General features: G+C 35.3%; 1 protein-coding gene across 7 annotated transcripts in view; it reads left to right on the plus strand.

Moving 5' to 3' along the window:
- Positions 1-26,079, plus strand: part of TBC1D32 (TBC1 domain family member 32) — a 203,575-nt gene that overhangs the window by 61,288 nt on the left and 116,208 nt on the right. For 3 of the 7 annotated variants that reach the window (XM_061378434.1, XM_061378435.1, XM_061378432.1), the window contains 6 exons: positions 7,804-7,873; positions 8,690-8,805; positions 9,494-9,648; positions 11,368-11,508; positions 13,330-13,518; positions 16,601-19,353. In XM_061378434.1, coding sequence (XP_061234418.1) covers positions 7,804-7,873; positions 8,690-8,805; positions 9,494-9,648; positions 11,368-11,508; positions 13,330-13,518; positions 16,601-16,720 — 791 coding nt within the window. In that variant the 3' untranslated portion in view covers positions 16,721-19,353. Of the gene's footprint in view, positions 1-1,722; positions 1,935-6,133; positions 6,223-7,803; positions 7,874-8,689; positions 8,806-9,493; positions 9,729-11,367; positions 11,509-13,329; positions 13,519-16,600; positions 19,354-26,079 lie in introns of those variants that run through there. The other 4 variants (XR_009729248.1, XM_061378436.1, XR_009729249.1 and 1 more) reach the window with 4 other exon arrangements.

Consider the following 26,079-nt stretch of genomic DNA (forward strand, 5'->3'; position numbering starts at 1 on the left):
ACCTGGGTGGTGTGGTAAGAACATTTGCAGTGAAGACTGAGGCAAAGAAGTCATTCAGAACCTCAGCTTTCTCGAAATCCAGGGTAGCCAGTTCTCCTGACAGCTTCCGGAGGGGGCCCATGTTGTCCCTAGTCTGTCTTTTTTTCACAAAATGAAAAAGAATACTGCATTTAAAGATATGCATTAACTGCTATTGTTGGCAGAGTAATCGGAGTGTTAGTTTTACACAGATGTCGTGCTTGCAGCCAAGAATAAAGAATGAATGGTAAGGTTAATTTATTCTGAGTGTAAAGTAATACATTTTAATATTTTGAGGCATTTGAAAAATTAGAAGATTCAAAAGCGTTGTTAATATCCACTGGAAAATGCACTTTCATTTTTTACTATCTGTCCAGGGCTTTTGTCTTAGGTTGTAGTTCAGTTACTTAGCGTACTTATTCTGCCACTTACTCTGGATAACTAAGCCTGCTTTGAGGAGAGTGTTATTTATACTGATATTTTAATTCTCATATCTGTAGGATGCAAATATGGTGTCCTTGGAGGCTTCAGACTTGCCTTTAAAATTTCAAAGCACAAAACTCCTTTAGAGGATCTCTTATGTAATGGCCTTTACCTTCTGAAAGCTTGCTAACAGAATACTCTTAATTTTGAGAATCTCTCTCCTCTTAATGAAGAGAGTTGCTGAAACGCTTCTTTCCATCACTATTTTACTTTTTCTTAAAAGATGCTTAAAGAGTTTTTTGCTGTCCTTTATTAGTAATTTACTTTTTAAGTTCTCAGGATGCATAGTGAGCAATAAAAGTCTTTTCATGGACTCATCAGACTTGATGCTTATGTATTTCTGATACTTTCCAATTCAGATTATGATTTTGATTGTCCTTTAGAAGCCCACATAGTATCTTCATGGTGTAAATGATTTACTCAGCACCTAGACTGCCCTTCTTGCTCCTCTCTGTACATCTCTCTTTTTAGGTCACAGTTCAAAGCATCATACGTTCTCCAATGATATGGAAGGCTAGGTGTACTTTCCTGCATTGGGGAATGCCCATCTCCCATCTCTTTGGAGAACAGCATAGCCTACAGATCAAACTTTTAAAGATTATTTTAGCGTTCCCTGTTACAAAAACAGGAAAACTTGCCTTGTTTGAATAACGCAAAAACTAAAGAGAAGAGGAACAGACAGCTAGCTGTGCAACCTCTAGGTTCCCAGCAAAGGCAGCATCCTACTGTTTCCTAATCATAACAGCTAAGTGCTTCCATCCAGTATGGAAGAACTCTAATGAAGGAAAGCGAAAGTCCATATTCTGTTCACTTAGATGTCGGGTACCTTAGTTTCAGTTTACTCTCCTCAACTCTTTGTTGAAAGCTAGGATTTAAAACATGTTCAGGAAATGTCACCTGGATCTTCTACTTCATTGATTTCCCTGTGAACCACTGATTAGGTGGATATAGCAACAACACTACCTTATTTATCTAAAATTTAACGCTAACTTTGAAGAAACACTAGGCTGGAGAATCCTGTGACAATTGTATACATTAAATTATCTTTTTAAAATGGAAGATCTTAAAGAACAGGTACAGAAACAAAACAATAAGAACATAGTAGAAGCCTCAATTCTTTATTTTCTTGAGCTTGACAGATTTTATTTCTTTTTTCATGATGAGCAAACCCAATCTGTATGAAATTCCTGTTTCTATTTTATGAATAATTTTTTCATTTAGTCTCATACAGGCACTACTGGGCATGAATTCTGGGTAAGTTTGCCTGTTCAAAAAAGCTCAAAAATTTAAAGGGTCAGCTGATAAACAATTTTCATTTGCAAATGCTTTTGATATTCCATGTGCTTGAGTAAAGTCAAGCTTGGAAATCAGGGAGTGAGAAGCCTCAAGGGTAGTAGTCTGGTAAGCAGCTGATGTGAAAAGTAGGCAAAGGGCTGGTGTTGTCTTAAAGCTTTCTTTCCCTGTTAGCAAAACCATTATCGCATATTTTTGTTGTGAAGAGTTCTCCTGGCCAGAAAAGAGGAAACGGCATATGTTTCATAAAGGCTTTCTTTTAACTTTTATAGCATAATAGTTACTAAAATTTCATAGCACCTTTTTCAGGCAGGTGTAGCAATGAGTCCAGGGACACTAGTTTAGACCAATAAATTCATGGTAATTGATATGAAAGTGAAACAAAAGTATGGCTCTAAAAGCTATGATAATACTCCACCCTGGAACAGTAAAAAGGTTTGATTGTAAGAATTAGTTGTATAGATAAATTTACATTATTTCAGGTTCTTTTTTGCATCATAAAATACACAATGTGGAATACTTACAAAGATAGGAATGCACTTTGAGAACCCAAGCTTGTGTTACACTTACTGTTTGTACAGAAGCAACAAAGAAAACATGCTCAAATCTTTATCAGGCCTTACTTACTTAAAATTAGTTTTCTCACTGATCATATTGATCAGTCAATCAAACTCACAATTGATCAGATTTCTATACATTTCCCAGGGTTTTCTTCTAATGCATATGAAGGGTTGGAATTTTTCCAAGGAGAGCTATTAATTATTTGAACACTGTTATTTCACAGCGTCTTTTCTGTATACGCATGTGTAGTCACTATCTAAGCTAAAGCTAATGAGTTGTTAGAAGGTAATCTATATTCCAGATGCATCTTTCTAGCTGCATATCAAAGTAAGCCAAACATGTGCTTGGCAGTTGTGTATGTCCACCACTGTCTTGAATAAATTTGGGTCTGAGGAACAAAAATGGCTTCCAATAGTTGTTTAATTTTTAATGAAAAGAGGCCACAATTTTCATAAAACTGGATGCATCGCAATGCATAGATATTCAGTGTTTAGCATGTTTCTTGCAATGAGAAATTGATTCTCTTAAAAAATGACGGCTTTCTGAACCTGTAGGTACTTGTAATTAGAATAACAGTCATCCATCTGCTGTGGAATCCCTCAGGATTTGAGTCAATTATAAAATTTGCAAATAGGGAAAAATCAAATTAGTTTGGGTTGTTACCATTTTCAAGATAAGAGATAAGAAAAAATGTCTGATAAACCACTATGCAGTTGCAGAGTTTAATTATAAACAGTAACACGAATTTTACTTTGTTTACTTCATACTAGTAGCAATGATGTGGATTCAGATAAGTAAGATAGCATACAATATGTACATTCAATGTAAATGAATGCTATCTATTCCCTTTCCTAGAATTAGTAGTTTTTAGTTTGCTTTTATTTTTATCTTTCTTCGTTAAAAAACAGCAAACATCAAAAACCAAGTCATTGATATTTAGATGTAATGGGCAGTAGAATGGTATGAAACTGGAATTTGCTGTATTAGTAAAATAGGCATTATGCATTAGGGATATGAAGTTCCTAAATAGCCAGCTGCTCTTCCTGTTAGCAAATTCCAGTTCACTGCAACATAAATCCTTTGTGGAAATGTATTAATTTTCTCAAGCTTCCAACAAACCCATTTTTCAAATAATTCTACTTGCTGTGTCATCTAATACATTGGTGTCTGGATGTCTTAATTCATCTCCAGCATGTGTAAGGTGTCCCTGCCTATAGGGGTTTGGAACTAGATGATCTTTACGGTCCCTTCCAACCCAAACTATTCTATGATTCTGCATGTTGCAGAATGCCCAAGCTTGGGAATATTATGAGCTTTCAGTATCAACTGTTTTTTTTTTTTTTTTTTTGTGGTAGCTCTGGTTATGTGAATCAGCATGCACTGCCACAGGGACAGAATCTCAGGGATTTCAGGCATTGGCCATTAAACTAAAATGTCATGTGTTCCTTCTCTAGATGAGGTTTAGTTCTCTTGCTGAACAAAATCTCATGGTAGTTTTCTGTCATTTAATGAATTCTTGATCTTCTAAGGGTTAGGTGGATCAAGTAATGAACTGAGAAATTTTAAAAATATCAGTGCAAAGCTGTCTATTGAGAGCTGGTCAAGAGGAGTAGCAAATGAGAAATACAGGACTGCAATCCCATCCCTTTTTTCCCTTCTTCCTGCATCATTTGATGTATTCACTTCTTTAAAGATGGGTGCCCACTTTAAAATGCTGTTAGCAGAAAACATTTTGCCCTTTACCAGTTGATGCGTAGCTGGACTGAAAATCTTATTAATTTTTAATAATGTTGCTGCCAATAGCTTGATTATTTGTAATGGACAGTACATAAAGAAGAAGCTCTAGGTATGAACATTGTGATTTTGTATTGTCGTGACAAGCATACTGTTGACATAACAGGAACTTTCAGTATTCAAGGTGGAATTGCATATGAGATTACCTAGCTCTGATGGGGAGCCAACAACATAATTCAGCAGTTATTCTTGGATCTTGTTCACGCTGACAAGTGTCTCAGTGAGCCTTCTTCCCTACCCTCGTTGCTTACCCCACTCATGCGGTAGAGGTCCTAATTCTCTCTTTTTTTGGTTCTCTGTGGAACACTGAATTTGATCAAGAGATAGAAGGGTTGGAGTTAAAGAGGAAGTTTACCAAGTCATAAAAAGATAGTCCAAGTCATAGAAAAAGATAATATTCTATATTTTTTCGCATGTAGTGTTCGTTTGTTTGTTTCAAGTGATCACTGACAATTAATAGTCAAGATTGTGTTAAATAGTGGATTAAAAAAACAAATAGAGAGCAGACATACCAATATTTAATATGATTAGCTTATCTAAGTATGTATGGTAGAATGCTAATATGAAGAGCAGTTGCTTGGCTGAAAAAGGCAAAAAATACAATCATTTAGACCTAAAAGTAGTCCATACTTACTACTGTTTTTTTTTAAATGCATTTTAGAATGAGAGATAAAGTCAACTTTCTATTATATTTTTTCTGTTAATTGTAAATCTGCTCCTAGAGAATTCGGATATCCTTCAAATCAGTGGATTAATTTTGACTTAATTTCCATTTACAGTGTTTAAATTTATAAAGAAACTATAAAATACCTGTTTAACATAATTTTTATTAGATAAATAAAAAGCTGCCAAAGCATACTCTTCATGCCATTTTGTATAGCCACAGTGCTGTATCATGTTTTATCTAAGTCACAGTTCAGAGAGGTGGTGTGTTCTTTGAGCATAAATGGCATTTTTATTCAGAAAATTGATCTTTTGGTGCATAACAGAAGTTATGAAACCCACTGTGTTTCAAGACAGTTAAATCAGGTGTGTTGATAAATATCTGTCAAATGAGCTTTGTAGAAAATTAAATTCAGTATATTAAATCAGGTGTATGAGCATCATTACAGTAGTACAGTGACAACATACTCCTGCAGTTATACTGGTCAACAACTCTTTTATCTGTGGATTTCAATACGCAATATTTCAGTATTCTGCTTCTTGTTAATAACAATTTTCTAAGCTTAATGGAGCATTTAAGGTTTCTAGGTCCAGTTTTTAATCAGAGGGAAGTGGCCCTTTGTATATTCTGTATGAGTTAACAGTTTCCTAAAGCCTAATCTTCCCATTTTGTAGTTGATAAACAAAATGGAAAATCAAAACTTTTGACACAGGACAAAGAACCGCAGTTTGTGTGTTCCTATTGCAAGTTGTGGGTTGGCAGCAACTTTACTATCTAATGTATGGAAGTATGATTATATCATATACACTGGTGTACAAAAGCAAGAGTTTTTGCCTTGATGAGGTAGTGTGTAATATAGAATTATTATTCAGTCCAAACTCTATGTAAATTTTATCTTCTTTCACAATACAGGGGAAAATATCAAAAAGAAAACTGATAGGGAGAAAACCCTTTTCAGTAACTAAGAAATTGCTACAACAGAGAAGAAAAGGCAATAAGAATCAATTAAATCAGTGGTGTTCTTTTAATGTGAATGAGAAATAAGCATTCAGTATTTGCTGTAAACTGTTACAGCATGGAAACTGGGCTCAGATTGTGGGTTGTGATGCAGCTGATCCTAATTACACCCTTGCTGGACTGGGATACCAGCTCCTGCATTGCCACCCACAGGATGATCCCCCCTCCTAGTGGATGCAGGGCTTCCTTGTGGCTTAGAAGTTGTTATATTGCTTGCCCCTCTTCTGTCATTAAATATGGTCATGTCAGGACTGAATTAGCAATTACTCATAGCAAACTCATTCAGATTCCCCTGGTTTTTAGAATATAAGATTGCCTCTTGCCTTCATGATTGCACACAGGAGCCTGAAAATGAATTGATTTTGTATGGTAATTGCAGCCTGAGTAAACAGGTAACTTGGAACAGGAGCTGTAAAAAGATAACGAGCTCTTTCACTGATGTCTGTGGTTTTTTAACTGAAATGATCTGTGATTTTATATGTACTCTTCCAAATACTGTGTTGCTGGTATGCTGTGCAAAAAATATTTGAACTTCTGTACTTTGGGTAAAAAAATCCCTTTCTGATGTGGTTTTGGTATTTCAATGACATCAGATTAATAAATTAATTCATTCTACTCAGAGACCAGTTGATTTGTCTTATATATAAATGTATTTGTCAAAAATACAAGGTTAATTTCTCATGACGCTAACACTTAGATCATTCTCCTCTATTAAAGTTACAATACAGAGTAGGGTTTTTTTTCCCATACTTCCTTTGCTGAATTTTATTGCTTCGTTGCTGGGTGTAATTTTGCTGTGTCGTTTTCTTCAAAGGAATTTCAACCTGCTTCATCCCATCTGAGTAGGTGCTCCTTAAATTATTTTTCTTGAACTTTTCTTCCCAACCATAGACATTTCCGCCCTTAACCTGTAAATATTTCGTCTCTAATATCTTACTCCCTGTTACTAGGAACATAGAGTGTTTACCTGAATAGGTAGCCAGGGAATCCTGGCTTTATTTCTGGTTTAATTCTCTGTCTGAGCAGGATTTACAAAAAATACGTATCAGGTTACTGTGTCATCTGCTTAATCAAACTTTTGCATTATTCACTTACATGAATATATTTTAACTTCTGCTGCCGTATCGGTTATTTACATTTTTAGTAAATTATGTCAGTTGTGGGTTGTTGGTTTTTTTGTTGTGTTTTTTTTTATTTGCTTAATCTGTTGTATTTTAAGTAGCACTTTGAAAGAAGTATATTAAAGGTTTAAGCCCTCAGCTTTGTAAATCATAATATTATTTTTTCTATCTGTAGTTATATTAGATGATATATGTACATGAGGGAAGCAATGCCCTATTTTTAATTGCATTTGCAATTTAAAATTTTGAGAAAATATTACAACAGATGTAGCTTTAATTCATGATTTACTAGTTAGTCTAACTTGTTTTTTTAATTTGAACAAATGCAGAAAATGGGTTATATGTTACTGTGTGAAAAAACAAGGCAAAGAAAGACAGGATTCTTAAATCCATCAATTATAAAGTTTCCTGTGATTCACATCAAAATAGATTTTTTTTTTAACAAAGTTGTTTTTACAGCTAGGAGACTTAAAGGACAGTGGAATGGAAGAAAATAGATCAGAAAATGCTGCTTTATCTAATTTCTTGGCCAGAAGGGATAAAGCTCTACTAAGAAATGGGACTGAAAAATATGTTGTTTGTTTGCATTGTGCTGTAAAGCTAATGATAACCATACTAACAGTGAAGATTTCCTTCTAAAGAAGATGATTTTAATAAATAATAATTACAAAAAACCAACATATATGAAGAATTCAGATTCCTGATGCACCCTTTGCAAACACTGTTAAACTCGTTTTGATTAAGAAGCAGTTCTTCAGAATTGGTATTCATATATAATAGAAGCTTTACTTTAGTATTCAGTTAAAATCATATTTATTGTAATACTTTATTATATCTTTTCTTTTGTTTTAGCCATGGATGGAGATGTGAAGAATGAAAGCCTTTCATCTGTGCAGCAGCTTGGTGTTGAAATGACAGTCAGGTACGTGGTATTAAAATATTTCCCTAGTGTATTTCTAAGATTTGTTTGATTTTCATGGAATGACTTTAATGATACTTAATCCATCATCTTAGTGCTTTCTACCATTTTAAATCCAAATATCATCTTAAAGAAAATTAACTTTCAAAGTGAAAAAGGTATTAATGCATAATTACATTATATTTACATATTATGGGTTATTATCCTTTAGTGTTGTAAAGGGTAATTGTAACTTGTTAGTAAGATTTACCATAAAATTACGTTATCCTTAGTTATATGTGGTGGGGGTTTTTTTTATTTTTTTTTCCCTGTATATTACTTCTGTGAATGGTTCTGTTTAGCTAAGCTTAGTTATAAACCATTTGAACATTTTACCTGGCTGTTAATTTGCAGAACCGTGATGAAGGAGAAGCTAATGTTTCTCTACTTTCACAGATTGTACTCTTTAGCAATAATATTTGAATTCTGATGCTAATTATTACACATGAAGTATACTTAGACGAAATTCTAAATAATGTTGTGAAGAAAATGAGTGTTAGAATACATGCTCCTCCTCACCACAGACTTTAACACTCAACTAAAAGGAATTTAGGTGACGAAGTGTAACACTGAGTAGCAGATACTTGGTGTGCATCCTTCCTAGATAAAGCATAGTAGGTTTTATTAAACCATTTATATGTGTATCTACAGCATAGTGTTTGTAATGACCAACACTACGACAGCTTAATTTTCATAGGTCTATTAAGTATGATTTCTCAGTTTTTAGGAATAAAAAAACCCTCCAACATTTAAACAGTTCTGGTTTTCTTTTTGTGTTAGATATGGAAAATATCTAAACTTGCTGAAGGAACATGCTGAAAATGGGTTGTGCTTCGTGTTAACAAACTGCAAAAAGTTTTTGAAACAAGAGCAAAGAACTGTGGTATCCTCACTTTGTATCCTTTCTTGTTGTCATAAACTCTGTTGCCTAAAAATACCAGAACTGGAACTCTCAGTTTGGGCTTTTGGTGTAGTGTCAATGTATAATATGCATATCCACATATGTGAAAAATGGGGTGGGAAGGCAAAAAAACCCCAAACAACCGACTCCAAAGCAGCACTTTTATGTTGACATTTTGTTAAGCAAGTTAAAATGCACACCCAGTGCACTCCAGAAACTCTTCATCCTTTTGTTTCTATGCTTTGTTAAAAACGTAAGTCTTCCTCATTTTTGTCATAAACTGTTTTGGAGTAGGATCACATCATTCTGCATGTGATAAAGAGTCTGCGGCAATGAGCATCTGAGCATTAATGAGTATTTGTGGTACTCCTACAATACCAACAGTATTAATGGTATTGTCCATGTAATGATATGTGTCTGTAAACTGATCAACGGCAGTGTTTTGATTTCAGACTGGAAAAAAAAGTAGTGTATTGTGAAAATAGCTTAAGTTTCTCTTAATTCTGTTTGAGAGGCATCTGTGCCTCAGGAAGCTGGCTTCTGCACAGCTGTATTCCCATTGTCCCATCTCTAACAAACCAGCTCTTGCCTTTATTGTGCATGGGCCTGGGGAAAAGGAAGGCTGCTGTTCCCAAAGGATAGTGAGGATTTTTCTGCTCAAGTTCCTTAACCTTCTCACACAGGCTGCTTGCAGGAGCACTGTCCTGGCTATGACTGGTTTGCATCTTCTATCTTCCTCATCATGTCAGGGGATGGGGAGAAGACACTGATGTTTCTTAAACAATTTTCACGTCTTCTTGTTTCAGCATTTCTGTGGCTACCAAGACTGCATATATCTGTAAGAACTCAAAAGCTGTCTCTTTCTGAAAAGCAATTTTGAAAGTTTCTAAAGGAGACTGTTGATTTCCTTAGCTTTGGGTGGGGTTTTTTTTTTGGTGTGTTTAGTAGTTGTTGTTGTTGATTTTTTTTTTTTAATGCATTAAGTTTTCATTAAAGACCTCTAACTGAATAAGTGACCCTGAAAAAGACTCTCAGAAAAATATAGATTTGACATTTGCTCAAATGGTTGTTTAAAAGTAGTGAAAATACAGGTGGACTTATAATAAAGGGTACATTATTTAATTTTAAAGCTGCTAGTAAAATAAACTGTCAGTGCTATTAAATTCTGTGTGAAGGCTGCGGTACTGTGGAATGACCTTTTTTTTTTAAATTACTGTTATAGAGTGAAAGTTCATCTTTTTGATTTTTTTTTTCTCTAGTAAAACTACCAATCAGTTTTAGAATTTACTAAATAAGCTAAGATATATTTGGTAAATAAAAAAAATTACTACTGCCCAAATACTGATTGTTTGACAGTTTGAAATTATTAGCCTCTTGGATCAAGTTTGTAGTATAGGAAAAACATTTCCATATTTCATTAGGTGTGATTCCATCTATTTAAGGTAAAACCCTTTGAGTTTTACTTTGTACGTTGTTGTCTTAGATGTTTTGAATTGAAATTGTAGAACAACTTAGACAACTCCAGGGCACAAGAAGCACGGATTAGATTCCTTACCTCTTCTGCACGCAGTCTCCCATATTAATATGTACTGGTCCCTCGTGTCACCAGAAGTGACTGTATTGGTCCACTCATAGCACTGAGTCTAGCCATGAGGTTTTTCTAGCAGAATAAAGTTTTGGTCCATTGTGTGAATATAATTGTGCTGAACACCATCATTGCTGAGAACTTCAGTTATCTGTACAGTTGTCTTTACAAGAACTAGCCAGGAATGCAGGCAGGTTACTGCAGTGCTAATGTTCATTCTCAGTGCCTAAATTATTTCTTTTTCATAATATATCTTCAAGACACAAAGAGAAAGTTAAGTAATTAACCCATTTGCGTAACTGCTGCAATGTCAACTAAAATGTCAAAACATGAATGATGAATTATCCAGCCGTTGGATTATGTTGCTGCCTACTTCAGGAAGGAGTAAAATGCCAAAGGATGTACCTTGACAGTCCAGCATTACCTGGAAACCAGACCCTGATTTCCAGAGCTTTCCATACTGATAAAATCTCTGTTACTTTTGCTGCACAGAACAGAATTTCATCAGCCATACATACTGCAAAGAAATGTGGACACACAGAACAACTTCACATACAAGTTCCACTCTATTCTCCAGTAAATGGGGAAAAAAAAATTGCAACATAGTCTTTTGTTCCCTTCTGTTCTTTTGTTTAAAATATGATGATAGTTTCTCCATCCCTACTTTCACAATTTAAGCTTACATGAAAAGAAATAAAGAACTAGGTTGCTATTGCAAAGGATATACTTAATACCAGTTTCTAACTTTTAATTTTCTTTAGTATTAACTACATGTTTTTCCTAATGGTAGTACTTTTTTTGTTAATTATATTTGCTATCTCTAAAATAACTGGGATTACTTATCCTACAAGTAAAGAAAGATGTGTACTTTTACATGTTGTTCCCTCAAAGGTATTTTAAAGTAACATATTTTCTGTAATCCTTTTTCTCAATTTTGTTCTTGCTGCTGCTGCTGCTGTTGTTGTTAATCAGATGCACCTACCTGCTACCACAGTGGAATCTGGCATCCATCCAGTCTATTTCTGCAGCACTCACTACATTGAAATGTTGCTGAAAGCTAAGTTGCCACTTGTCTTTGCAGCCTTCCAAAGGTCTGGTTTTACTCCATCCCAGGTAACTGATGAAAGCATATCAGAGTATCATCAAATTTTTACACATAAATCCACCAAATCAAGTATGTTCATACAATATGTGTGTGGTTATGAAAGTGTGGGTGAGAGACAGTATTGAATGTGTGTGACTTAGAGCATCTGAAAATAAAAACTGACTTTGGTGGAATGACAGTGAACTGCAGCTAATTACCTTCTACTACATGTTCATGCAGAAAACCTGATAAAAGTACTATTTACTAAAAACCTCAGATTTATCATTAAAAATAAATAGAATATCTTATTCCCTGAAATAACTTTTTAAAATTTCCATAGGAAGGAAATGAGTAATTTGGGATAGGTGTATAATAGGAACCAGTTCAGGTAATATGATAGCAAAATTAATTTTATATGAACTACCCATACTATTACAATCAGGCAACACACTAACCTTCTATATTAAAGAGATATTACTAAAGAATAGTATTTATTCATAATGTTAGCTTTCATTTCACCTACTTACTATGGTTCTTTGGTATTACAGAATGGTAATATTTGTGGGGAATTACTTGTAAAGACTACAGTCATGATGAAGTGTAAACAGTGTCATGCAATAATAAATTAGATTGCAAATGCAAAGGACCTCTTGCCACAATAAGAAAGCTTAGTACTGTTCCAAGGGAAATATTTTTCATCTTATTCTTTCAAAATCCCTTTGCAGCTTAAGAGACTTCTTAATGGGAGCAGATGCCAGTGTGGTACAGATATTACTTTAAAAAGTCAGCTTGGGATTTGGTCTTTGAGGAGAAAAGATCAGCAGATAAGGGACTTTTATCTCAGCATAGGAATGATGTGATCATAATAAGGTTCTTGTTCTGAGGTGGGGATACACGTAGGGACTATCACTCCTTCCTCGATTAGTCTTGTGTAAGTTATACTGTATACTGTTATACTGCTTTTGTATTTCTTTTACACTCAATTAGTAATAGACTGGTTATTGTTCTGAACTGCTGACAAGGTTTTTTGTTTGGGGATTTTATTTTTATTTAATGTGTTACTGAAATGCCACTGGTGGGTGCTACTGTATCTTCTGCATGCTACTGCAGTTCTACTGCAGGATTAAAACCAAATCAACCCTGAATTGTGAAAACAACTCTGATGTAGTTAGGTGCATGTACATTAATAAATACCTGAAAACAGATTCAGTGCCAGAGTATGGCTGCTGTCATCTAATTAGAATTGTGGTTCTTTTGCTTCTGCATATTTTTAAACACTTTAAGGACTGATTAGGAGAAGATCTGTGGTCTGGAACTAAATGAAGTGAAATGTGCTGTGTGCTTCTCAATATGTTGTGATTTAGAACTGGAAAAAGGAGTCACTAAATATGTTCCATACATACTTCATTAAATGAAAACATGTCTTAGGGAAGGGGTTGACATTAATTTGTAAGCAAAGAACTGCTTTTATTTATAGGAAAATCCATGTTAAACATGCCTTCATAACCCTCATTACACTGTAGGCCACATTTTTAAAAAATCTTGAAATAATCCCCTTTGCTTTTATTGGACTTTGAGCTTTATGTCCCAACCTCAGGTGCCAGAACATACTCAGGTAAGTGAGATGCACACATGCAGGGTGTTACATTTAGCAGAGCTCACTGGAAGTCTACTTGGAGGCTGAGATTTAAAAAATGGTGATTCTTGGCTTTTTTTGTACTTTATCACTTTTATTTTCATAAGTAGTGGTATAGAAAAAGGAGTCCATAGTATAGAAAAGGGGTAAAGCTGATCAATTAAGATTGAATGTCTACAGCAATTTAATTATGTATCATTTTGTTCTCATCTAGATTTGTCTGCAATGGATAACTCAGTGTTTCTGGAATTACATGGACTGGAGGGAGATCTGTCACTACATTGCTACATGTATCTTGCTTGGTCCCGATTATCAAATATATATGTGTATTTCTGTGTTCAAACACCTACAGCAAGACATCCTGAAGCACACTGAAGCCCAAGATCTCCAGGTTTTCCTTAAAGTAAGGGTTTCTTTTTAAAATCTTTTTAACTGCTGAAGGGAAGCAAAACTCAGTACTGAAAGCTCTTACTGAATTTCACTCACTGATTTTGAGCGAAATGATACTTTAAATTTATTTACTTCTTTGAAGAAAATTATGGTATTTTCCAGAGAATAGCTTTCCTGCATTTGTCCTGATCAGTTCCCTTTGTCAGCAAAGTAAATATCCACTCTGAGTCATGAGGTCATTTAATTCAGTTCTCTGTAAGTGACCACAGTCTCATTAAACTAGATGTTCTTCACAGAGGTGGGTTTACAAAGTGGTCTCTTCCTGAAGCTTGAAGAGATGAGATGTGGCACAAAGCTCAGTGAGCTGTTATTTTGAACAGATGTCAATCACTATATAGCCAGCCTCAAAATTTCATATTCTCTGCCATATTATAAATTACATTTATTTATTGGATTCTTTGTGCTCAGCTATAGATACAGTCATAACTCTTATTCCCAGAGACACCTCTGTTTATTTTCTTCAGTCAAAATTCTTCTGAGAACTAGATATCTACATCTTACTTTATACTAAAAACAACAGTTTTCTGACTAATTTGCATCCAACTTCTATATACTTAAATATGAATAAGCTGATCATTTCCCTTGAAATGTTTGCTAAGGTCTAATTGGATTGTTTTGTTTGACCTGTTTTTAGTCAATGTGGCTTAAAAACTACTTCGTCTTGACGGTTTTAGTTGGATAGGTTATGTAACTTTTAGGAAATTTTAAGAGACTTTGTATCTTGTCATCACCTACAGCATAAACAAGCCAAAGATTTGACATGGTACTGTTAATGAGAAATGACGTGTATTAGTGCACTACTGGAGTATTTAAATTCCTTGAGTGACTACTGTAGAAAAAGAGGAGTTAATGGCATACTGAAATAGTAATCTTGGTTTTGATAGCTCTTAATTCATCTAAACAAAAAAAAATATTCAATTTTATGTGAGGTTATTTGGATTTAATACTTGCAAAGGCGTTAGCTGCCCTTTTTTATAGAAATAACCAAATTAATTTTCAAGTTTTAGCCTATTTCTCAGCACAACATTCATGAATTTGAATTACTGTAGTGGAGTAATTCTTTTAAAAGTGGAAGTATAAACTATTCTGAGAACATAGTCCAAGTGAAGAAAAACTCCAAGTGAAAAAAAGACACCTACAATCTCTGAATATTAATATTTTTTTCAATTAAACGTCACATCTTGGAGTTCATACTAGCAATGGTCATTTGCTATACAAACAAGTCCTGCTGCCTGTTTTCCTTCCAAGAACCAGTAGTATGTTCTATTTTTAAGCCTCTAACATGGTTTATCTCTGTAATGGAAATATGATGATTTGATAGCAATACACATTTGTTGGTATTATCTAAAAAGTAGATCCTGATAGCTGTTAAAATTAAACCCAAATATTTTCTTCTTCAATATTAATGTACTTTTATTTGCACACACACAAAAAAGTTGGAGACAACTTGCTGCCAATTCACATGACATTATGCCTATCGATTAAAGTTCAAACATTATTAATTAGTAAAACTTTCATTCTCCCAGTATGGCCTTCTAGAGATAAAAACATGACCACCTGTGAAAGAGATCATTTTCTATTACTCTATTTGCCTTTCCTGTGTGCCAAGAGGAAAGTTAAGTACTGAATTGTCCATGACCATTTAGTCCCTTTTTCTGATTCTTCCCGTTGGCTGAGATGGGTTGCTAACAGTTATGATCCCTTTGAGATATCTTGGAGTTTCATCATTAACTGAATTTTAAATTTATTGCTTGGCCCTTTATTAATCCTTTCATGGAAGGGTGAAGGCGCTTAGATTTGTAATTACTACATGTGAACCACGAATACTGTAAACTGCCACCTCAGTGAGCCCATCTTGACTATCTTGATTCTATTGGTTTAATTTGGATAAAATAGAGAAACTTGGGCTACAGGGTTTGTGACTTGTAATAGCACATGCAGAGCTAGTATGCCAGTCTTTTGGAAGTAACTTAGCTACTGCTCACTTTATTTTCTGTCGGTATGGGCCATATTATTGACAGCTAAATCTCTAACCAATGTTTTAATATGTGTGCACAGTTAATCAATATAATATTTGCTTAAAAAAAGGGGAAAGAAAAAAAAGTTAAATACCTACTACAATTCTCTGTTGAAATCAGTTTTCTTCTCCTCTGTATTCCTGTTCATATGGCAGAGTGCAGCCTTCCAAGTCTGAGTAGGTGTTCTCAGGAGAGTTCTGCTTAACAGAGATGTAGAGTCAATACACCAGTAGATAAAATGTGTCCACAATGACTCTCTGGCTTCAGTGAGCTTTTTGCAGCATATGGTGCCAACAGTGGTAATACTGCTTAGTAGATGCTGGGCACACTAATTTTTCCAGTTCAAAGCAGCAGCTAATTCACCCGTTTTATGTAAACTGTTCTTCAGGTCCTACTTTCTACTGTGCACCCTTCCCAACCCTCTAATCTAGTAGCCATAGAAAGAACATGGGCTGTTTCTTTCTTTTTCCTGAGGGTCCCCTTTTTTACTCTGTGTCTTGGAATTTGTGAAAATGTAATGATTTGTAGTGATGCAGAAGTCTTTATTACGTTTTTAATTACTTTATAACAATCTTTATCATTGGCTTTAAAAGTAAGTATCTATTGTTACTGTCTTAGTTTTATTGAGAATCAAGTTGGATATAAAAACCACATTAACAAACTTCCAGCATGCCATGTGCTGGTATAGAAATGTTTTAAAAGAATATTTGTGTACATGGTTTTGTCTTCTTAAAGCTTACTTTGTTAATCTTGAAAATCTTCAGTATGTAATGTTATCCAAAAATGAGATGAACAGCATCCACCTGAAAAAAATATTTGATACTAAGACTTTAATTAAATAGAATTGTCTGGAAGCAGATACTAGCAGTTCTTTGTTTCTAAATGAAATGTAATAAAATGTATTTTAAACATCCAAGCAGAACAAAACAAGGTATCTTTAGAACCTTCGAATTAATTAAATTTGAGTTGTGAATCTTTTTCCTAGCTTATAAATGTTTTCTGTGTGTATTTGTGCAGGAAGATCCACTCCATGGATTTCGAGTGAGTGATTATTTAGAGTACATGGAAAGCTTGGAGGCAATCTACAGACCTATGCTGCTGGAAGACATGAGGAACATAAGAGTGCAGAATACATAGATGAAACAAACAGGCACTTCATTTTCCTGGTTTGGTTACATCCTTTAAAGGGATGCTGATTGATTGATATATCAGTTTCATCTAAAATAAGTAGCCTAAAATAAGGCTGTGTGAATATACATGCTGTAAAATAAATAAATAAATAAGGAGGGGTTTCAGAATATAGATTTTGCAAAAGGACTTAATCTACGTTTAAGCACCTTAAGTAACACATTTTCCCAGAAAAAGTGTATACACAGCCTCATTTTCAGTTAGCAGAAGGCAGCTTCAAAACCCACCTGTAGGATGCTGAAGTGTCTTCCTTAAAAAGTCCTGGGCCTGTTCCCAGGTTTCTGCATTGTCACCTCCTTGTAGCATGGTCCTAAAACCTTCATATTTTGCTAAGGTCTGACAAAGTGTTTTTTCTGAGAAACAATGCTAGTGTGTATTCCTGTGCATGAAAAGTCAACAAATGAAAAACAAATTCCCTGTACACAACTGTTCTGACTTTGTGGGTAAAGGTGAGAAAATGGGGAGCTCAAATGCATGCAATAAAAAAAGACTGATATTCCTGTCTTTTTTAAAAATAAAGTCATAGAATCTGTGATTCTAAAAAATAAATCATTTTACATCATAAAACATTTATCTGTAACATACACACTTTGGCTGCATAAGTAAATGAGAAGTCCTGAGGAGCTTGTTTTTCATACCTCTGGAAAATGATAACTTTAAATATTCTGGTTTCATTCAGACAGGAAAACTAATCAGAAGCTTCATTTGTGCTTGCCTTTCATTATAAATGAAAAGCAAGAATTAAGGCTGTTCGTTAGGTGTTTTCTAACACCAGTGCAGTGTAGGTAAAATTACAACGTTACTGAAGTTGATTGATTGACATTCCCAGTTTCAGAGGAAACATGGTTTTCTTGGGGACTGCTGCATCCCATTCACTGTAAGGATAGGTTTCCAGTAATGATCAGTGGGCAGCTGAGGAAACATTCTAGTAGTTTTATTTTCCGTGTTATATCAGTCATTGTTAAATATTAACAATTCAGTATATATTTGTGCACCAATTAATAGTTCTTTTTTGAATCCAAATTTCAAAGCACTGGACATGATGTTGAGTCGGTAATACTTAGATGACAACATATTCTTTGAAAAACAAAACAAAACAAAACCCAAAACAAAAAATATTTCAAAACCTCAGACTTAGGTGAAAGTTGACTTACTGGAAGAAAGAAATGGCTTTAGTGGAGATTTTGCTTTAGAAGACTTCATCTCTAGACACACACACATACACACACACATGCACTTTATTAGTGCATTGTTTCAAACTGTGTTCTTTGAAAAAAAATAATTAAAAACTCAGACTTAACTCAACTGCCCTTTCACCTAGCCCAGCCTTCAACAAGACTTACCGAGCACCTGTATTTACTATGTCTTCCCACAAAACTTTCATTTAAGGTCTTAAGATCCTGTGTTGGAACACAGTGTCACTCACTAATGGCACGTTCAGTGATGGCATCTAAATAGGCTTTGCAGGAAACAGCAAATACCTGATTACTTTGAGAGTATAAGAGATTCCCTAGTGTCATCAGTATCGAGTTCCTAAACAGCTTATTGAAAACAAGATTAATTTTGGACAGTAGACGTGTTCTCTTCCTAATATACTCTTTTTCCCTAAGTAAATTTGCATTAATAATTCTGAAGTCTCTTTAAACTCGTGCTTCATCCTTTAGCCACCCAGAGCTTCAGACAAATACTGAATGTATCTTTTTATAAGGAGATCTATCCTTTCTTAGGATTTCAGTTTTGTCTCAGCCAAAATAATAGTTGCACTACTTCAGTTTAAAGTGATATGCCCTATCCCTGCAATTTTGTTCAAAGAGATTTTCAGTCTTGGTAATTATTTTGCATAGAAGTTTGGTAAATTGCCCTGTACCTTGCAATACCAGACCCTTAGTACTTTGATGTTTCCAGTGACATCGATGCTTTATCAAATGAAACAAGATCTAGCTTCTCTAGCAAAAACTTGCTGTGTTCTTACAAGAAGTCTTTACACTGAGATGTTAAGGAGCTGGCATAATTGGTCAGATCCCTGCTGTAGCTAATTTCATAACTAAGCATTATAAATTCCCCAAATGCATCCAAGTTATCTAGGCAACATTACCACATAATGCTACATAGTGAAAGTTAAATAGTTCTTTATTTGATTAAAGAAGTAGAGAAAATATTATGCTTTATGAACAGCTGCAGTAGCACTTGCTTTACAGAATGTCTGGAATCTCAAAGTATTTTGATGAGAATTTGTGATACAATAAACATTTTAGGAGTCCAACAAAACCCACATGTGTCGAATTTAGACTTACCCAATATTATTGCCACATCCCTGGGAGACAAACTAAACATTACTGCAAAGTTCTTGAAAAACAACTTCACTAGCTAAAATGAATGTGTGAGCACATACGCAAATTCAAATTATAAAATACATTAGAAGCTGCAGTGAATTTCCGTAATTATATGTAACCAACCTAAGAATGAACACTGACAAAGGGTTTGCCACTAATTTATGTTTTCCTGACTGTGCATTTCATAAGTTCATGGGTTTAGCTTTTTTGCCTGTCTATAAAAAAATAAAAGTCTTAAATATTTTTTGACTTCTGTGAACTGTGTTGGCTCTCTTACGTTAATAAAAGAGGCTGGCAAGTATGAGGAAAAGATTGCAACTGATGGAACCAAGTATTTGCCTGACACCAGGGTAAAGAATGCTAAGACTCCCATAAAATTTGGTGGGTTTTTTAACCTTCATAGCACTCTCTGTTTTTAAAATAACAACTTTTTGGCATCTATCTCAAAATAACCAAAGGACAAACATCCAGATGTGAATAATATTAGAGAACTAATATATATGTCTTTCTGGAAATTCTCTACATTTTTAAAGATACCATAATTCATTAAGGTGCCATTTAGGAGCTCGTCAGTTCCTTTGTATCAATCAGCAGCAGATATTTGTCAGGAAAATCGGCTCTTGTGCTAGGTATTTGGGTCTCCCCATCTAAATAGGTGCCACTTTCTATTATCATCCCCCAAGAGAGAGAGGCACTGCAGAGCTAACTGTTAATATCAACAACTTTTACCAATACTGCACCAAATCAATGCAAAGAGGTACAGCACGTAATAATCAGGAAGATGAGTCAAATACAAATATAAAGCAAACAGCTTAAGTACCATATGCTGCTATTGACAAAAGCACATTTTGCCTTGCCTCCAGCAATTCCATCAGCTGCAGTTTCCCCATCTGCAAAACAGCTATATTTTCATACAATCCATGTAGGTGCTGAGATGATTAATTGGAGAGTATTTGTAAAACATTTAGTGCATGAAAATTCTATGTAAATGCTAAATCTTAATACCAGATAATAACCCTAACCCCTAACCCTAACCCTACAACAGAAGCAGGACATTGGCACATGTTACAAGTATACTGAAGCAGCTTGAAGTGGTGGTGCTCAGGGAAAGCAATGGCATCTTCTTCGGATCAGTAACAGTCTGAAAACAAACTACCATTTTAACAACAGACATCTGAAGACATGCTCACATTCTCTATTACCTCTGGTTTGAAGCCTTCCTCATCCATCTTTTGTGGCTTATATATAATTTCTCCACTCCTTCTTTCAGGGAACTAAAGTCTACTGAGATGTAGCTATTTTCTGTCTCTAAATCTTTATGTGTTTTTCTGGTTGCCTCTTCCAGCTTCTTTTTCCCTGCTTTCCATGATTTTATTTACCTCTCTCAGGCTTCTTCTGTCTCTTATTTTCAGATGTTTCATTGTTTGTAATCCCCAGTGAGGGTCCCAGCCCTAATGGTTAATGAAGTGTTCCCTCCCTTGTCTCTAAAATTTGTAACTAAATGTGATTTAAAATAAACATAGTGGTAAAAAACAAAAACCCAAACAAACCAAGCCCAAACAAATAAAAAACCACAACACAAACACTAAAAATCCCAAGTTGGAAAAATTGAGAAATTAGGTGTTTCTTTGCAAGCAGAATACATAAAGATTTTCTTTTTTCTTTGGACAGACTGAGTAACTCTAAAGTAACATATGAACTTAACCATCACATCTAGTCTAAATTCCTCAATTTGTAACAAACCAGACATGGACATCCCCCCCCCAAGATAAGCCATCAACAGTCCTGACCCAGTCTTCCACTGAACAGAGGTAAGCACTGCTGACTCTGCCTGTTGCATCCCCTAACCATCATCCAGGATGCCACTCTGAATAGATACTTACCCTTTGGGATAAAATCAGTAATCTAGAAATACATTTTTCGTCTGCTCATGTCTGCCATGTTGCCTTTTGCCAAGTTATTTTATTTCTGAAAACTTTTGAGTACTTACCTAATTAAATTAATAGGGCTTACTTGCTTTTGTAGAAATGACAGTTCTGCAGGTGGAAGCACTTTCCTATGTGTTCATGCAGTGTTCATGCAGCAAGAGAAATACTGGCAGTGGAAGCAACTAGAAAGTTAAAAAAAATAAATTGTTCAGATGTGGTAGGAAAAAAGGTAGAACAAAGTTAAATAGTTACATTCTAGACTCCTTTTTCCACTGTTTTAAGATGTCCAGCTCAGACATTCAATAGGTCTCTCAGCTTCTCTAAACCATTCTGTGTTGTCGTAAAGTAATTTCTGTCTAATCTGTAGCAATATTCCATAGATTACAAAAGGAGCTAAGTTTGAGTAACAGTAAAAGATCCCAGTGAATAGGCTGAAATTCAGTATAATGTGTTTTGAGTAATAGGGGCCAAACATCATGTTTACAGCATGAAGGACTTACTTTGCTATGAAAGGGCAGTGACAAAGACCAGTCAGTTTGCTGTCTGAAACAATCCCATACTATCACAATAGAGAAATTTATGAGTTGTGGCTAAGAAAGAAATCCTAATTTGTAAAAGAGACTATTTTCCTCTATTTGTAACATCAGGGACTATTTAAAGAAATAACATTCTAGCAATGAGGAGCTGTGGAAACAGACTGGAAGAGGTTGTCATTTTACAATGAAGATAACCATCCAGTAGAACAAAGTTACTTTTGAGATAATAAATCATCAGTCCTGATCTGTTTTGTTGAGAAGTTGTGCTGAACACATGCAATTCTAAAATACATGATTTATTTCAAGTTCCACAGACCAAGTTATAGTGAAGTAACTTATATGTGACCTTTCTCTCCCTAAAATATATTAAAAAATAATAATAAAAATAATAATAAAAATAGTTTGTGATATCTTCCATTTTTTTGATGCATTTTAGGCAAATTGTAACAAAACCAAAATCAATGCAAGGAATTAGAGATGGACAAATCTAAGGTCGAACAGCAAAAAATGTATATATAGAATTGAAGAATAGATAGTAGTGACAGCACACGTTTTCCCTTTCGAATTATATGTCTATAGATCACATTGGACTAGAGGTAAAGATATGAGCAGAGAGAAAATCTAACTTGTTTGAAACATAACATTATATTTGTGTCAGAAGAAGTAACTAGCATTTGTTTCCTCTAAGGAAGGCATTTGAAGAGCTGCAGTGCTGTTTGTACCATTTCTCAAATCACTGGAGTATATTCATGACACCTCTTCTGGCACTGTTTATTTACTGATCACACGTAAATGGACAGATGTATGGCTCTTCAAAGCTAGATTATTCAACTTAGCTTCCCATAATTTAAAATATTATTTCCAGGTATTTTCAGACCATGTCCTTTCGGATTTCATTTTTGTTCAAAATCTAATCTAAAGCAGGACAAATATTTTAATTTCAGATCATAGAATGAAGTATTAGTTTTATTACTTCATCTAACAAGAACTGGTTCAAAAAGTTTTGCATACTCAGCAGAGGATAAGGGAAAAAATGCTTTCCATGTTCCTTCTGATACCAAACCACCACTAAATTAAAAAAGCCCCACAGCTCCAGAGCATAATGCTATTTGATTCTGTTTCATCACACACAAAGGAATGGTCTTAAAGCTCAACATACAAATGCAGTGGTGCATAGGGAGGTAACAACATGGTCTGAAAAATTAGTTTAGATGGGGTTAAATTGGGAACTGACACTTGACTAATATTTCATCAGGTCAGTTTCCTGCTCAGAAATAGAATGAGGGAAGGGGAATACATGAAATTTGCTTAGAATGATGAATGGGGAAAGCAGGCTTAATTTTGGGGTTTTTTTTACTCTTTGGTATACTTTTTTGTGGTAGATTTTTAAAGAAACAAACATAACAAAAATTAAAACTCCAGGTGAAATTAACCAAGGGAACTCCAGGGGAAAGAAATCAATATTTGCTCTCTCAAAAGATTTCATCTGCATTTCATTGGCATTTCCTCCGTTCTACCTGAAAGCCTGCCATGGTATCAACATTCACCCATGATATGGGAATTAGCTGCTTCTAAAAGGAACTTAGCTTTTAAAATGTTGCTGTAAATTAATACAGACATTCATAAGCCAACACAATCCATTTACAATGCAGCATTCCTTTGCATCATGGCTACAGGTAAAGTCGCTACTGAAAGAAAGAAGTCAATAGTGCTAACAAAACCAGGAGACTGAGGGTCTCACCATTTTGATAAAATGAACATACATTGAAAGGGGAAGTAGCCTAATAACAAAATGGATTTGTCAGGTTTTCTCTAGAGTAGAAGATGAAATTTCAAACAAAGCATAAAAGTGATGCCCATTCTGTCATATTTGCATTCATCTATTTGAATTTCCCTCTCCTCCAAATTTATGAATGTGTAAATACAGTACATTTCCTGGAGTTACCAAGACAACCTCCTGCATCACAATTTCCACTTAGAAGGCAAATTACAGGTATTTTTTTCAGATCAATCTTTTCGTGCTTTGTCTTATGCACTGTTGTGAACAATGCTGTATACTGTCACAATTTGTGTCATGGACCTTCTAGGTAAACCTTTCAGGTCCAACAGAAATTATTCCCCATTTCAATTCAGGATGGTGTTTCATTACAATGTTATTTTTCTCCAGCTCTAAATCAAGAAAGAAAAGACTGCTGCTAGAAAATAGGAAACCAAAGTTTGGAACAAATACAGTTTTGGCAAGGAATTCCTTCTGAGGGAAATTATAGACCCATGAAGTCAGCTAGACCATCTGTCTAAATCACTTTGGAGTCATTCAGATACTCAGGAAATTCATTTTGCACAGATCTTGGGAGGGGGAACCATGGTCTCTAGATACCTCAGCCCTTTCAGACTTGCATGAAAATTAAATTTAATGAATTTTTGGCCAAATGACATGGAGCCAAACAGCTTTCTCCCTTAGAGAAACTAGTTTTATATCCTGAATAACTGCCTTCATCTTTCAACATGCAGTAGACTTGAATTTTCCAAAACTTCCTGAACTGCAGGAGTAGGAAAATCTCAGTCTAACTCTTAGGAGCCACTGTTCTGGATTTATTTTGCAATGCTGCTACAGACTACCACTATGGCAATTCTTACTGCCAACTGCTTTTTGTCTGTGAGGTTGGAGTTTCAAACAGCTACGGACAGCATCATGCAATCCTAACATGCTATGCTGAGGAAAACAGTATGATCTTCCAAATGCAAGCTACTAGCTCATTCTCTATTGAGAATAATAATGGAATTGTTTGCTACAGCAAAATTTCGACATCAGGTTTCATCAAATACACGTTTCTTTTCAGAGGGAAAGCCTCTTAAATGTCTCCCATACAAATAGCACCCCCTACTGGCTGTAATCCCTGCTCCTATGTTAAATATTACCACCTCTTGTACCACTCTGATTTTTGCCAGATCCTTCCACTAGCTGGTTTATATCATTAAAACAGTAGAAGGACATCTTATTTTGTGGGAGCTGTTTTCTAGATGCTTGGCTGGGGAGTGGGAGCCCCATCAGGGTTGTGAGCTGAACCCGTAACATGAGTAACAGTGCATACGTGGAAAAAACTCTCCTTCACATGTGTCATGCACAGTTAAACTGTCATTTGTGACAGTAGAGAACATGAAACTGTCAGAACTCCAATGTAAGAGTAGTTTGGTTACCCCTCTCACCCTCCTCCTGAATGTATTCCTACTATAAATTTCAACTATTGAAGGAGGAGTGTGAAAGATTCAAAGAAATACATTAACATACCTCATGATATACCATAGTCTGGATTGTAAGCAGACAGCTTGACTTGGCTTTACAGAGCCATATAGCCCTCTAGGGGCTACGTCCCATGGAACCTTACTAAGCAGACTCCTGAAGAGGCTGAAGTCTACTCTCTGGAAGTCCAGGGCAGTGAGCTTGCTGCACTCTTTTCTCACTGCCCTGAGGACCTTGAACTTGACCATCTCATGATCACTGCATCCAAGGCTGCCCTGGAGCTTCACATTTCCAACGAGCCCTTCCCTGCTGGTGAGCATGAGGTCAAGCATGGCACCTCTCCTTGTCGGTTCCTCTATTACTTGCAGAAGGAAGTTGTCTTCCACACATCGAGGAACCTCCTGGATTGCTTGTGCCGGGCCGTACCATCATTCCAACAGATGTCAGGGTGGTTGAAGTCACCCATAAGAACAAGGACCTGCAAGCGTGAGACTGCTCCTATCTGTCTGTAGAGTGCTTCATCCAGAGTCTGTAACAGATCCCCACAACAATGTCACGTTCCCCGTAGCTGTTCTATATTGACATATTATTACCTTTAACAAAGAACAGGGATTTTGGGAGAAAACTCTTGCTTTTATTAATTCCAGAGCAATTGATCTGATAAATCTGTAGGCTTTCTTCTGACAGAGTTGAATGTTAGGTAAAGTTCCTAGCCAGGTATCAACGTGAAGAATGAGAGCTCATCAAATTCACCAGAGGTTTTAGCAAGCATACTGTGGTCATTTGTGAGGTGACTGTGCAGTTTGATGGATTGCAATTATTATCAGTTAAATGTTCAGTTCTTTCCACAAAGTAATCAGCCAACAAAGATTAGCTCATTATGCAAATTCAGACAGTGAACATTGTGTGCACAGTAGTGTAGCAAAGATGCTGCAGTGGCAACAAGCTACTTAAGGTACAGAGAGAAACCAGAATTTAAAACAGTAAATGCAATAATAAAAAACAATTAGAGAGAGTGTAAACATTAGGTCTGAGACTAAGAAATTAGAAAAGAAATAACTATCAAATTAGCATGCCAGCATGGAGTTGAAAAGCAAGGTCCTTCATAAAATAATCAGAGCACAAAAGAGACCATCTGAATTTAAAATTGCAGTTCCAGTGGATATGAAAGTATCAGCCACTTGCAACAGAAAACAGCCCCAATGAGTATATGAAATCGACAGATCTCTCACCCAACTTTAGAATGGTGTCTGTGCAGTGCTGCCAGTTT

This window comes from Neopsephotus bourkii, unplaced genomic scaffold (genome assembly GCF_033783945.1).
Source record: "Neopsephotus bourkii isolate Nb327-2 ecotype Australia unplaced genomic scaffold, CSIRO-AGI_Nbou_v1 NB_1765, whole genome shotgun sequence".
Classification (NCBI taxonomy): Eukaryota; Metazoa; Chordata; class Aves; order Psittaciformes; family Psittacidae; genus Neopsephotus; species Neopsephotus bourkii.